This window comes from Sceloporus occidentalis, unplaced genomic scaffold (assembly GCF_023333645.1).
Source record: "Sceloporus occidentalis isolate IW3139 unplaced genomic scaffold, rSceOcc1.0.p SCAF_4, whole genome shotgun sequence".
Classification (NCBI taxonomy): Eukaryota; Metazoa; Chordata; class Lepidosauria; order Squamata; family Phrynosomatidae; genus Sceloporus; species Sceloporus occidentalis.
Genome location: NW_028316984.1, coordinates 165365370 through 165379797, shown reverse-complemented (window position 1 = coordinate 165379797; position 14428 = coordinate 165365370). Strand labels below are relative to the sequence as shown.

Here is a 14428-nt window from a genome sequence, read left to right as displayed (position 1 = left end):
ACTCCCTTGGAGAGTGGTAGTGTCTCCCTCTTTGGAAGTTTTTAAACAGGCTGGATGGTCATTTGCCTGGGGTACTTTGATTGTGAATTCCTGCATGGCAGGGGGGGCTTGGACTGGATGGCCTTGTGGTCTCTTCCAATCTGCAAGGATAAAATAATGTTACCCAGTAGGTTTTCGTCACCAAGGGGGGTGGATTTGAACCCTGGTCTCCCAGGGTCCTAGTTGAACACTCAGACCAATACACCACACTGGCTCTAATGAAGACATAGAAATAATTAAAAGATTTTCTATATTTTAGCTCAGTCATAAATCAAAATGAAAAACCCACAACAACTATAAAAAAATGAAAACTGTGTTGAAGAAACCAGAAAAATAGGACCTGAAAGTGTAGATATGAAAGACCTAGATAAGATCCTCAATTGTAAACATGTATAATTAAATAACAAGGTCAGAATTAAAAAAGATTAAATTTTAAAATGTTAAATTTAATTTAAAAAACCACTGAACCTGACCCCACTCACACCATCTCCAGCATTTTAAAGGGATACAGGAGAACACTACAGCCCATTTCTGCCCAAAGGCAGATGTTTGGGGAACACTGCTATCACTCCCTTTAGTGTGTCAGCCCTTGTGACACTCATTTCCATGTATCTTTGTGAAAACTGGAAAGTAAAGAAAGCTGACAGGATGAAAATCAACTCATCTGAAGTGTGATAATGGAAGATAATTTTATGGAAACCATGGACTACTAAAAAGAAAAAAATGGGTTCTAGAGCAAATTAGGCTTTAATTCTCCCTAGAAACCAAGATGACTAAACTGAAGCTGTCCCATTTTGGACATACTGTAATACAATATGATTCAATGGAAAAGATGATAATGCTTGGTAAAGTGGAAGGGAGTAGGAAAAGAGGAAGACTTCATTACAGGTGGAGTCAATCAAGAAAACCACAGCCGAGTTTACAAGAACAGAGCAGGGCAAATGGTGACTGGGGATCTTGGAGGTCTCTCATTCATAGGGTCACCACAAGCTGAAGTCAACTTGATGGCAAACAACAATGAACATTGGTTTATAGAATGAGTTATGAGCAGCAAAATGCGGGTTGACTGTTGGTCATTTGATCACATATAAATACACACATTGATCACATACAAATATAGGAGCCCTGGTGGCCCAGTGGTTAAATACTGGTCCTGCAGCCACAATGCTGTGAGTTTGATCCCAGGGCTCCAAGGTGGACTCAGTCTTCCATCCTTTTGTAGGTTGGTAAAATGAGTACCCAGCTTGTTGGGGGCAACTGACTTACAGATTATAAACCGCTTAGAGAGTGCTGAGTTCACTATTAAGTGGTGTACAAGTGTAAATGCTAAATATAAATGGTGAAGCAGTGGCACAATTGGTGCACTCACACAATTATTTATTATTATTATTATTATTATTACTAATGTCCTGATGTAAGGACTCAAGGCAGCTAACAACAAATTGAAAAACAATACAAATTAAAAACAATACAAAAGTGTTAAAATATAAAGTGGAAAAAACAAACTACACTCATCCCTCCATATTTGCAGCTTTGATATTTGTGGATTTGATTATTCATGGATTTGATTAATATGTTCTCTCTAGGAATAGTTAGGTCCTCCGGTGCAACTCTATGGTCAACTTTAACTAAAGGTTGCACTGAAAGACCTAGAGATTTCTAGAGAGAATGCTCTGCTAGGCCTTTGTAGCTCCTCCAGGGCAGTTCTATGGTCAGTGTCTGTCAGATGTTGACCAGAGTTGCACTGGAGGACCAAGAGAATCTTAGAGAGGTGTCCCCTCAGGTAAAAACATAGTTCTTTTGTTATTTGCAGTTTTTTCAATATTCACAGGGGTCTTGTGCCCCTAACCCTAATGAATATGGAAGGGCAAGTGTGTGTGCGTGTGTATATATCTCCCACCTCACAGGATTGTTGTGATGATAAAATTGGGCACTGACTGTAAATTGGCTCTCTTCCTATGTGGTCTCTTTCAACTCTATGATGAAATATAACAATACAAAGTAAAACACAATTATCCCTCCCCACCCAAACAATAACATATTTTATATATATATATATATATATATATATATATATAACATTTTATTAGTATTATTATTATTATTTGTTATATATAGGAAGGATATGGGCCATCCAGTCCATATATACAACATATAGGAACAGAGCGCCTCTCTTTCTCTCTCTCTCTCTCTCTCTCTCTCTCTATATATATATATATATATATATATACATACTGTATATCTATTATCCTCACAACACTCCTGTGAGGTGGGTTACTCCCAGGGAAACACCAACTCCAGCCACACTGCAGAAAATAAAAGCGACAGGACACCATTTTAACTGCCATGGCTCCATGCTATGGAATCCTGGGAAGTGGAAGCTTCTTGTGGCACCACCAGAGCGCTCTCTCTCTCTCTCTCTCTCTGGCAGAGAAGGCTAAATGTCTCAATGTACAATACATCTTTATTGAATAAATCTGCAGACCATTTCAAAGAATACAAGATACAAGAAAAAGAGAGAGAAAAAACATATATAGTTAAAACTTACATAAAAAGATAAAAAGCAGCTTACAAATTGTTAACTAGACATTTCCCTGCCCTCAGGCTTATCTCTAATATCTTTATAATATAAAGATATTATAATAAATAGCTTGATAATATTGCTCTCTAATAGACCACCATGTAATTGACAATGCAGCAGATGATGATGATGTGCAACTAGGCCTCCAACTTCAGAGGCCCCAGACAAACACAGGCGCCTAGGCTAAATGTCTCACAAAACTAGTCCCCAGATAGAGTCCCTTAGCCTTGAGCCAGGGCAGTTAAAGCGGTGTCGAACCGGATTATTTCTGGTCCCAGAGGTCGAAGGGAACTCCCCCTGGCTTCAAAAGGATGTCAGTCCATCCCTCCTCTGCCAATGTGAAGCCGCCTGAAAGGGAAACACAGCTGCGTTGCTGCAACGCTGCACAGCTTGGGCAACCCTCCTGCTCCTGGAGCTTCGTGCAGGCGGAGCGAGGCCGGGATGGGAGGAGGAGATGCCGGGGACGGTGCTCTGCTACGTCCTGGGGCCCCTGGGCCGGCTCCTCCGGGCTTTGCACGGTAACCGCCTCCTCCTCCTCGGCCTCCGAAGGCGCGGCCTAGTCCTGGGCCAGAGCCTGCCTAGTAGTAGTCTCAGCGCTGCGCTGCGTCGACTCTGCTGCCCCAAAACACACTGCAGAAGGAAGGAAGCCATTTTTTGAGGCTGCTCTGACTGCCCCAAGGGACTCTGGGAATTGTAGTTCGCCGCGGCGCCACCACGGCTCTTTCTGGCAAGGTTAAATAGGCTCACAGAACTACACTTCCCAGGGTCCCCTGGCAGTGCTGAGCCAGGGAGGGCAGTCAGAGCGGTCCCAAAGTGGATTAGTATGTAGAGAGTGCTTGTAGCACCTTTGTGACTGAAAGAAAGAGGGTGGCAGCAGGAGCTTTCAAAGACTTAAATCCATTTCCTCAGATGCATTTGGTGCATAGTTAAAGTGGATTTATTTCTGCAATGTGTTTTGGACCTCTGGAGACCATGAAAACCCATTGGGGGTGGGGTGCAAGTCACACTCTCTCAGCCTCAGAGGATGGCCACGGCCAAGTCCCTCTGAGGAGCTGGAGGGAGTAGTGGCTGGGCTGCTCCCACCCGAGAGGGACCCCGTGTTTGTGTGTTTCTATTTGGGCAGAAGGCGCCCCACTGGCTGCTTGGAAGAGCCTCCCTCCCGACCTGCTTTGGCCTCAATACTATCAACTGCCAACCCTTTCCATGAAGGGTTTCCCCACCCCCTCAGCGAAATCGATCACAACAACAACCCACAACAACCGCCAGCCCCCGTCGTGAAAAGCGGAGGGATGGTGGACTAGCCTCCTCATAGTCAATAAGCTCTGCCTTTGTGAAAGCCCTGCGCCTGGTACAGTATGCTTAAACCTCGTGGGATTTCGGCTTTTTGGAAAGACAAGCTTCAGAGGAGTCAGCTGGGGATAAAGCTTAGTAGCTGAGGATGGTCAGCCTGAAGTGAAGGGAGAAAGGAACCTGACAACTGTGTTGTTTTGTTGTTGTTGTTGTGGTTGTGTGGCTTCATTTTTTTACTAGGTGACCCTGTCATGGGGTTTTCTTGGCAGATTTCTTCAAGGGGGGGGTGCCATCGCCTTCCTCTGCGGCTGAGAGAGTGTGACTTGCCTAAGGTCGCCCAGTGGGTTTTTTATCTTATTGTTGTTTGTTATGTTATGTTATTGGCCCACTTTAACTGCTAGGACTCAATGCTATGGAATTCTGGGATTTGTAGTTCTGTAAGATATTTAGCCTTCCCTGTCAGAGAGCTCTGGCATATTTGCATTTGCAGTTAAAGTGGTGTCAGACTGCTTTATTTCTTCAATGTGGCAGCAGTCCCAGTGGTTAGACTGGGACTTGTAGATCCTGGTGGCAGTCCTCACTGAGCATGAAATTCACTGGTTGACTTTGAGCTGCTTGCTCACCTCAACTTGGCATAAGTTACTACCAGAGTAGTTATGGGAGAGAAAGTAGAAAGAAAGCCACATACATGCTAACTGGATCTCCCACAAATAAATAAACAATCCTTGCCAAAGTTCTGTAAGGGCAGTCAGCATCAAGTTCAAAACATCTTTACAGCCTGTAGCAGAACAGCAAGGGCAGCCTCCGTTTACCTCAGGTCAAGATATATAATACTCAAGGGTGTTCAAATTACTTTGGCATCTCAGGCAAAAAATCCCACAAGCGCCTCTCCCCTGTCATGGCAATAACATAGTAATAAACTGAATAACTAACAATTTGCTGCCCAGTAAGGTGTCAGTGGGTGGAAAAGAACAAGAATAGCAAGTTTCCACTTGTTGAGAGGCTTGGAAGCACCTTAGAACTATAGAATCAGAGAGCTGGAAGAGACCTCAAGGGCCATGAAGGCCAATCCCCTGCCATGCGGGAAGACACACTCAAAACACCCCTGACAGGTGGCCATCCTTGTTTAAAAAAACTCCCAAAGAAGGAATCTCCATTACTCTCTGAGGGAGCGTCTTCCACTGCTGAACAGCTCTTAGTGGCAGGAAGTTCTTCCTAATGTTGAGGTAGAATCTCTTTTCCTGTAGCATGCATCCATTTTTCTGGGTCCTGTTCTCTGGAACAGTAGAAAACAAGCTTGCCACATATAAGTTCAGATTTATATAAGTGCACTTAAACAGGATGACCAGATGTCATAACTGTAAGGCTCTGTAAAATGTAGGACATTCAAAAAAGCTAAAAATCCCAATATAAATATAAATCCATGCTTCTTGGTCATGTTCAAAATGCTTAAAATGGGTGGCATTTTGGAATTTTTCCTGAATGGAAGGTTGAAATGTAGGACATGTCCTGGAAAAGGAGGGTGTCTGGTCATCCTGTACTTACATAGACACCCACTTCAGTCTGTTTTCAAGCCAGGGTATGGTACCAAGGCAGCTTGGGTTGCCCAGACTGATGACCTACTCCAAGGGAAAGATGGGGAAGTAATCCTCTGTTGATCTTTGTAGATCCCTAAGTGGCTCTTGATAGCATCATTCTTGGTATCCTGTTGAACTAGTGCCATTGGATGGGAGGTACTGTGTTATGGTGGGTAATGTTTCAGTCTTTGAGAGCAAGTAAAGAGAGTAGCATTGGAAGGGTGGGCTCCTGATCTCCCCCCCCACAGGCCACTGTGCTGTGGAGTGCTACAAGATTTCATCTTGTCTCCCATGTTGTTTGATATCTATATGAAGCTGTTGGGGAAGCTGCTACAAGTTTTGGCACTGGGTGTCATTACTATGCTCCTTACACTTAGCACTACTTTTTGTCATTGGAGTTGGCTTGGGTTGTTCAGCTGCTAGAGCAGTGACTGGATGCTTCAATGGTTTTACCCAAAGACCATGTAGGGGAGGACTGGGGGGGGGTTGGCCCCCACCATCTGTCCACATTATTTCAAATGTGGGAAATTAGCTTTTGTAAGAGGCTTGGGTAACCTTTGGAACACGTGCACCTATTTATACCAGTACTAACTGTGGAAGACTCCATATTTTGGGTGAATTGAGGTTTATTTAGAAAAATGCAGAATGTAGTCACGCGCACAAGATAGCAATTGAAACAGACACAACATACAGAGCTAACTGAAATGAAAATATGGGATTGCAGAGTTTGTAAAGGTTTGCAGGGGATTATAATTACCTATCTGATTAGTAGACCACAGAAAGCTGGAGCAGAGTGGCTCAGACTGGTAGATCTGAGGGTGACACAGAACATATGCAGTGGTGTATGTCAGCCGTGTGTGCAGAGGCTAGGTTTTGGAACCATATTTATACCCAAAAACTAGTCTCAAGTGATGGGCTATCTGGTCAGGTAACACAGGCTGAATGTCTTTTCCCAGGAAATAACAATAAGATTTTGGACCAGTTGATGGCCAATTTAGTGTGACAAAAACAGTGTTTGGATCAGGATATTCCTCAGATGGATAGACAGGGAAATTTGACTTGGGACACAACAGTGAGGAAATTCTTTGTCTCAAGTTGCAAGAAGAAATGCAGAATACTTGGGGGAAAGAAGGCACACTTAATTCACGGATTTAGATTTTATGGTCTTGTTTACCTGGACGTACACATGCATCGGAACATTTTCCTTTCCTCCTGGGAACCTTACCCAGGTTGTCAATCACTCAAAAATATGCTATCTTCAGATATGATAATACAGTTGGCCCTTGATATACGCGGACTTGCCATCCGTGGATTTAAGCATCTGCAGATGGCAAACCCATGTTCTTCCCAATGGTGGCACGGCCAGGCCAGAGAAGCCGCTGCAGAGCACAAAAAGTTAACTCGGGACCTGCTGGGCTGCCTCCGCCCCTTCCACACTCTTGTCAGGCGCTGCTCAGAGGGAGCTGTCAATCATCTGGTCCTCCTCTCTGGGTGATTGACGGCTCCCTCCGACCAGTGGCTGACAAGAATGTGGAAGAGGTGGGTGCGGAGGCAGCCCAGCAGGCCCTTAGCAAACTTGTTGTGTTCTGGCCAGGAGCGGCTTCTCTGGCCTTCTGAGCCCTTGGGGGAGGCAGGTAAAAAGCCCTGTTTTTCCTGATGGTGGGGTGGCCATGTGGCTGTGCTACCATTGGGAACAATGGGACTTGTGCATCCATGGATTTTGGTATCCTCTGAGGGCGTCTGGAATAGATTCCCTGTGGATACCGAGGGCTGACTATATGAAGACCCCAAAATACAGTGCATGGTATGCAGGGGTGCTAACAATGGGCTGGATGAATGCCAATAAACTGAAGCTGGATCCTGAAAAGATAGAGGATCTGTGAATTGGTGATCCTCAGGCCTGAGGATTAGATAAGGTAAATGACCTGAATGGATTTGCACTGTGCCTGAAGGACCAGGTGCTTTGCTTAGGAGTGATCCTAGATTCATTGTTGTCATTGCAGGCCCAGGTGGACTCTGTGGCTCAGAGTGCATGGGGCCAGTTTCAGTTCTTCCAGCTTAGCCATAGTCCAAGTGGTAATTTTACAATTAAACTAATACAATGGACTCTGTGTAGAACTACCCTTAAAGAAAACTTGGGAGCTAGTACAAAATGCAGCAGCTAGACTGGTGATTGGAACACCATACAGAAAATACCAGCTTTTAAAGGAGTTGTAGAGGCTGCCAGTATGCTTCCAGTCAGAATTCAGGAGACTGATGATAACATTTAAAGCCCTAAATGGCTTGGCACTGATACCTGAGGGAGTGCCTTCCTCCATATATGCCTGCCTGTGGTCTGTTGGGGGGTCCTCCTCTGTTCACAGCTCATAGGGGCAATATATTGTGGGAGGACCTGGGAGAGGTCCTGCATTCTAGCACCCAGATTATGGTCCCCTCAGAGACCACATTGGCAGGAACAAACCATTATTATTATTATTATTATTATTATTATTATTATGCTTTATTTATATAGCGCTGTAGATTTGCACCATGCAAACCATGACTTTTATTAGAGCCTTTGAGGCCTAATTGATTTTATCAGATTTCCACATATTCTATTATTGTCATTATTTTACATTGTTTTAAGTTATTTTAAATTGTCTTTTTAAAAGTGATAAATGATGTAATATATTTTTACTCTTAAAATTAAGGAAATTTACATTTGAACAAGTTAAAATCTTTTAAAATCAAGAAAATCAAGCCTTAACACTCTCTAGAAGCCAAGATGATTAACCTGAGACTGTTGTACTTTGGACATATCATGAGAAGACATGACTCACTAGAACATACAGTGGTGCTTGGTAAGGCAGAAGACAGTAGGACAAGATGAAGACTGCATTAACGGTGGATAGACTCAATCAAGGAAGCCATGGCCCTGAGTTTGCAAGACCTGAGCATAACTGTTGATGACTTAGAGATCTCTTATGGGGTTGCCACAAGCTGAAGTCGACTTGACAGCAGTTAACAACAACATTAGAACAACATTATCGTTACTAGAATTCAAAGACATGGCTGTGTTAGTCTGGTAATTAAGTATGCAAAAGGGATCTTGCAAACTGTTCCCAGTCATGTTCCTTCCATGGGGGGGGGGGGGGAGCCCAGCTGGGGACAGGCTGGGAAGGGCGACCAAAGGGCGACCAACCACCCTGCAGCCTCTCCCCAGCTGGGCTGCCTTCTTAAGTCTGACCCTCTATTTATCCATGGGTCATGTAAAAATGCACAATTTTGGCACCAAAAATTGACCTTGACTTATAACGAGGTCGACTTATAGTCAGTTTATACAATAGCCTCCAATGTGCTACAAGACTCCTTTGCATACTGTTGTTATTGTTATGTATTGTCCTAAATTGATTTTATTTTATGGTACCCTGACTCCCTCAGATGTAGAGTGGGATATAAATATTTTTATCAACAAATAGTATTTCTAAGAAGTGAGAGATACCTTCCTGTTAGATGTTTAAATAGTATAATGCTTTGAGTGACACAAATTTCAATTTCTGGGATGCCCTTACAGGTTATAGATTTCAGAATTGCCTGGAATGGTGGGTATTTGGCTACATGCATATCAAATTCCAGGTCCTTGACAGGAGATAATGTACAAATAACCCAATAGCTTGGCTGAAGATTTTACATTCTGTACTACCTTATTAGTTTTATTTTATTCTTATCACAGGGTGATATAATTCCTCTTGTTTAACTTAAGTATCTGCAATAACAGTCTCCTGATCTGGTTAGCAAATTTTGGAAGCAGGTATTGTTTAATGTTTACTTCTAGTTGAACTTATTTGAGTCAGTGGTGGAAATAGTGGGTTACTGTTTTAGCAAATTGTTATACATTGCCTTTTGCTAGCTAAGATCTCATGCTCAGCTAAAGTGATCAAGGAAATGTTGTTAAACACATTCAAAATCATGAGTCAGAACTGTAGCACTATGAACTTGTTTTAGACAAATGTAGAAAATGTGGTTCAGACTACTTTCTCCTGTGCCAGCTGATCCTCTGAATTGCTGTGTGAACTCTCTTTTTGAGTTTAAATAGTTTTAATCTTCCTAATTTTGCTTCACTTCGCTTCACAAAGCATGTGGGTTTTAACATCTACATCTCATGTCATTTAAAAAAGCTTTTCTTTCCTTTTTTTTTAGCAGATGCTTTCTTTACATGTCAAAAGAAGGTACTTTTGGCAAAGAGTACAAACACCCATATAGACAACTTTCCTGCTTCAGTCAGTGGGAAGCCAGTCTCAGAGGAGCAGCAAGCCCTGCTGCAGCAGTGGCTAGAGGAAGGAGCTGGTGAGGTGCACCCCAATGAGAGTGCTTCAAAACTAGAGAAGGTATCAGCTATTCCAGCTACCGTGTGGCGGGAAGGACCAGAGCTACTGATGACAAGCTTAAGTGACCTGAACATATCACCACAGTCTGGTGACCAGGAACAGCCACAACAACAGCATGTGGGCCAAACTGAAGTGTCTCCTGAATTACAGGAGTTTGTAGAAACTACACTGTCAAATTTACCAGCAGAGGAGAGAGAGGCCCTTGGGGACAGTGCTATAGGGGGAGCAGTAAGGACACAAGCTGATCCTAGGATTGGTGATGGTGCTCCTCTGTCCACAGAAGTGTGGATTGAAGATCCTGCTGTCTTAGCTTGGAGTCCTGCCCAGGAGAGTGATGTGGGGTCAATGGAGGGAGCAGTCTGGCCTTTTGAGAACATGGGTCAATTTGAGCCACTTCCAATTGAGATACCTTATCATGGTGAGTACGCCAGAATTGTAGGACAGTATGATTTCTCCCACATCTGAAGCTTAGTTATGTCAGCTGGTACTAAAAAGCCTTATGTTACAGGCTTTATCTTTCCCCTTGGAATTCTTCAAGATTTGTGTATTAGTTCCTGTTACATTTGGAGAACTATTTCTGCTTTAATTTAATGCAGCCTTCCTGAATCTAGTGCTGTCCAGATGACTAGGGGTCAAGCTGTATGTGTCAGGAATAATAATAATAATAATAATAATAATAATACATTTTATTTATAGACGGCTATTCCGCAATGATCATAGCGGTGTACAGAACAAAAATGCAATACAATACAATCTCTCTCCCTCAAGAAGGTGGCTGAAGGTAGGTCTTGTCTTCTTCCAGGCAGGCCTGGTGGAGCTAGCCTGCCTTTCTCTCCCTCAAGATGGAGGATGAAGGGAGGGCTTGTCTTCTTCCAGGCAGGCCTGGTGGAGCTAGCCTGCCTTTCTCTCCCTCAAGATGGAGGATGAAGGGAGGGCTTGTCTTCTTCCAGGCAGGCCTGGTGGAGCTAGCCTGCCTTTCTCTCCCTCAAGATGTGAAAAAATGAAAAAGCTGTGTCAGACCAATTTTATCATTTCCTTTAGAGTTATTAATTTGGTGGATTATAGGAATACTGTAGACGTAGTATAACTTCATTTTTCAAAGCATTTGACAAATGGGGGCTGTTGCTATTGCAGTTAAGTGGATCCACAGCTAGTTAAGCAAGTTTATTCAGTGAGTTTTAATTAATGGCGTAGCATTTTCCTTAATAAATGTTTACAGTGCTTTGCTCTAGGAATCTGTTCTAGGTGTTCAACATTTTAACAAATGGATGAATTTGTAGAGTGATTACTGAGGAAATCTACAAATGACATAAAGCTAGGAGGGATGGCCAACACCGTAGAAGTTAGCATTGATTCTGTGTCATCTGAAACATTGAAATGAAATTCTGCAGAATACATATATAAAGTCTTGCATGTAGATACAGAAAAAGAAAGACCAGAATCTAGGATTTAAAGACCTTCTTATTTCATCAAGCATTCCCCCCATGAACATCTTTTTAGGGCCTCCCTCCTCTTCCGTGGCCATGAGGAAGGGCTAATTGGGGTTTTATCCTTTTTATTGTTTTTATTGTTTCTTTGATGCACTGTTTGCGCGCGATTTGTTGATTTATGTATTTTTCACTGTTGTAAACCGCCCTGATCTATGGAAGGTTGCGGTATATAAATAAAACTTTTATTATTTATTTATTTTAGTATGTTATAGATTTGGTTTGTCAACAATGGACATGAAAGGAGCCCAGGTGTTTTAGTGTGTCATTAGCTAAATAAAATCCAGCAGTTAGCAAACTTAACTGTTTTGGGCTTCATTAACATAAGAATGGTGTCAGTTTTACAGGAGGCAATTGTTCTACTCTATTATGTATAGTTGGGCCAAATTTAGGGTATTTACAGTGCCCACTTTCGGGTGCCCCATTTTAACTAGCATATTGACAAATCAAAGCAACCAGGATGGAGAAGGTTCTGAAAACCAAGTGCTATGAAAAGCTGGATGTGTTCATCCTTTAGAAAAGATTATTAAGTGGAAACATGTTGTTGTTATATTCATTTATATCCTGCCCTTTGCCCAGAAATGGGCAGCTTAAAGCTTTTTTTTAAAGTGTAGATTAAAAACTACAAAAATATAATATATATATAAAAGTTACTTTAAAAACAAAAAATATGTAGAGTTAAAACCATTAAAATTAGTTAACAAAAGAGAACAGCACATATTTAAAAGCCCATCACAGTCATTTTATAAATCTAATGGAATAGGAATGTTTTTACTTGATAGCAAAAGGAGAACAAGGAGAGAAACATCATAGCCTCCCTAGGAGGGAAGTTTGAAAGCCTGAGAGCAGCCACCAAGAAGGCCCTCTCTCTTGTTCCCACCAAATGAGCCTGGAAAGGTAGGAAACTCACCGAAGGGCCTTTCTGAAAGATATTAGAACAATAATAGCTCATACGGGGGATACAGTTCTTCAGAGAGCCTGGGCCCAAATAGTATAGGGCTTTATCACCAGCACTTCGAATTTTGCCTAGAAATCAACTGGCTGTCAGTGGTGCTGTTGCAAGAAGTATGCTCCTTGTAGCCAGCCCCAGGTAACAACCTGGCTGCAGTCTTTGGACCAGTTGAAGTTTCTGAGCACGTTTCAAAGGCAGCCCATGTAAATCACATTACAACAGTCTAAATGGGTGGTAGCCAAAGCAAGGGTTACCATGGCCAGATTAGACTTCTCTTAGGAGTAGGTGTAATTGGCCCACTAACCTTGACTGTGGAAATATATTCCATGTCACTGCTGAAACCCGGGCCTCCAGGATCAGGGCTGAATTCAGGAGTGAACTGCGTCTTCGTGGGAATGTAATCCCATCTAGCACAGGCTGAATCCATATTTTGACTGGATTGGGGCCATGATCCTGGTGGGTGGGAGAGAGTTTAAGATTCCATTCCAATGTAGATCCCCCTGCCTAAATTCTACTCCCTCTTACTATTTGCTGGTATAGACTTAATTTCTGTTTGCCTCCCTTTATTCTTATGTAGAGATTCTGTGGAGAGACTGGGAAGATCTTTCTGCTCAAGCTTGCATTCCAGAACTTGGCTTAGAGGCTGGTTCTCTGTTTGAATTCAGAGTCATGTCCTACAACATTCTGGCCCAGGATCTGATAGAGCAGAGCCCTCATCTCTACATGCATTGTCATCCAGACATCCTGAACTGGAGCTATCGTCTTACCAATCTCTTACAAGAAATTCAGCACTGGGATCCTGATGTGAGTAATGTGATTTGAAGGATTGTCAGGCACACTTACTGTATATACGCATGTACAAGTCGATCTCATGTATAAATCAAAGAAAGGTTTCAGGATCAAAATCATGGACTTTGATGTGACCAGTGGATAAGTCAAGGGTAAAACTTAGAGGGCTATAATGAAGAATGGAAAAGGGGAAATACCACTTTGGTCTCTCCTTCTCCAGACCTCTCCTGATCACCTAACACCAATTCTCAGGTGCTGGAAGAGAGGTTTTAAAATTGGATTGAGAAGAGAAGCAAGTGGTGTTCAAAGGGGAGGGTTTTTTCCCCATGGGAAGAGAAGGCTTGCAGGTCAGACTGGGGAGAGAAGCTAGTGGTGTTAAATGGGGATATTCTTCCCTAGGAAGAAAAGCCTTGCAGATCAGACTGGGGAGGGAAGCAAGTGATGGTAAATCGGGAGTTTTTTCCATGGGAAAATCGGACTGGGAACCCCTTACACACGGAGGGAGAGAGAGAGAGAAAAAAACACGGGCATCAGGCTTGCTTGTTTTAGGACCATACTGAGCAGTACTTGTATATTGACCTGTATATAAGTCGACCCAGGATTTTAAGATCATTTTTGGGGCGTAAATGTCTTGACTTATAATTGAGTATATATGGTAAAACAATGGCAAGATTATTGTTGCAAGCAGATACAAAATAAAAAATGCAGATTTTCTTTAAATACCTCTAAAAGAATCTTTTTATGTTCTTGACACTTTTACGTAGGATGTCCTAAACCAAGTCAAGAGATGTTTTCTGACCAGCAAGCTTTCCATCAAACATAGAGCAATAAGCCAATAGATTGATAAACTGGCCTTTCTTTTGTCAGGAGCGTAGGGCAAAAACCTTTTTTAAAACTTATCAAAAAACTTCCTAATTTCTACAAAACGTATATACAGATACTTCAAAATTAAAGGGACATGGAGCTCCAGAAACAAACAAGGGAAAGCAAATACACCTTTCGAGATGGTACTGTTCTCAGCTTAAAGAATCAGGCACACAAAAGTTTTGCATGCTTAGGTATGCCGCATACTAACTTCTTCCCACATCTTCAGTACCTTCTCCTTTTTCACCACTTGCAGGGGACTCTCACTGAGGATATTTTCCCTTCTGTCTAATATCCTGTTAACCATTGATCTGCAATCTATACACCAATCTATTAATCTCAGGATTCCTCACCATAAATCATGCAAAATAGACACATTCCTGAGACTCAAGTGGTGTAGTAGTTTGAGCGTTGAACTACAACTCTGGAGATCAGCGTTTGATTCCCTGCTCAGCCATGGAAATCCACTGAGTGACCTTGGG

The 14428-nt window shown here is 42.5% G+C and overlaps 1 protein-coding gene across 6 annotated transcripts in view; it reads left to right on the top strand.

Annotated features, from left to right (window-relative positions):
• The first annotated feature begins 2938 nt into the window (after positions 1-2938).
• ANGEL1 (angel homolog 1) overlaps positions 2939-14428 on the top strand; it is a 29152-nt gene continuing 17662 nt past the window's right edge. Inside the window, exons 1-3 of one of the 6 annotated variants that reach the window (XM_089522261.1) lie at positions 2939-3138; positions 9670-10272; positions 12871-13097. In XM_089522261.1, coding sequence (XP_089378387.1) covers positions 3075-3138; positions 9670-10272; positions 12871-13097 — 894 coding nt within the window. In that variant the 5' untranslated portion in view covers positions 2939-3074. Of the gene's footprint in view, positions 3139-3349; positions 3442-3508; positions 3539-3908; positions 3969-8530; positions 8543-9666; positions 10273-12870; positions 13098-14428 lie in introns of those variants that run through there. The other 5 variants (XM_089522260.1, XM_089522262.1, XM_089522264.1 and 2 more) reach the window with 5 other exon arrangements.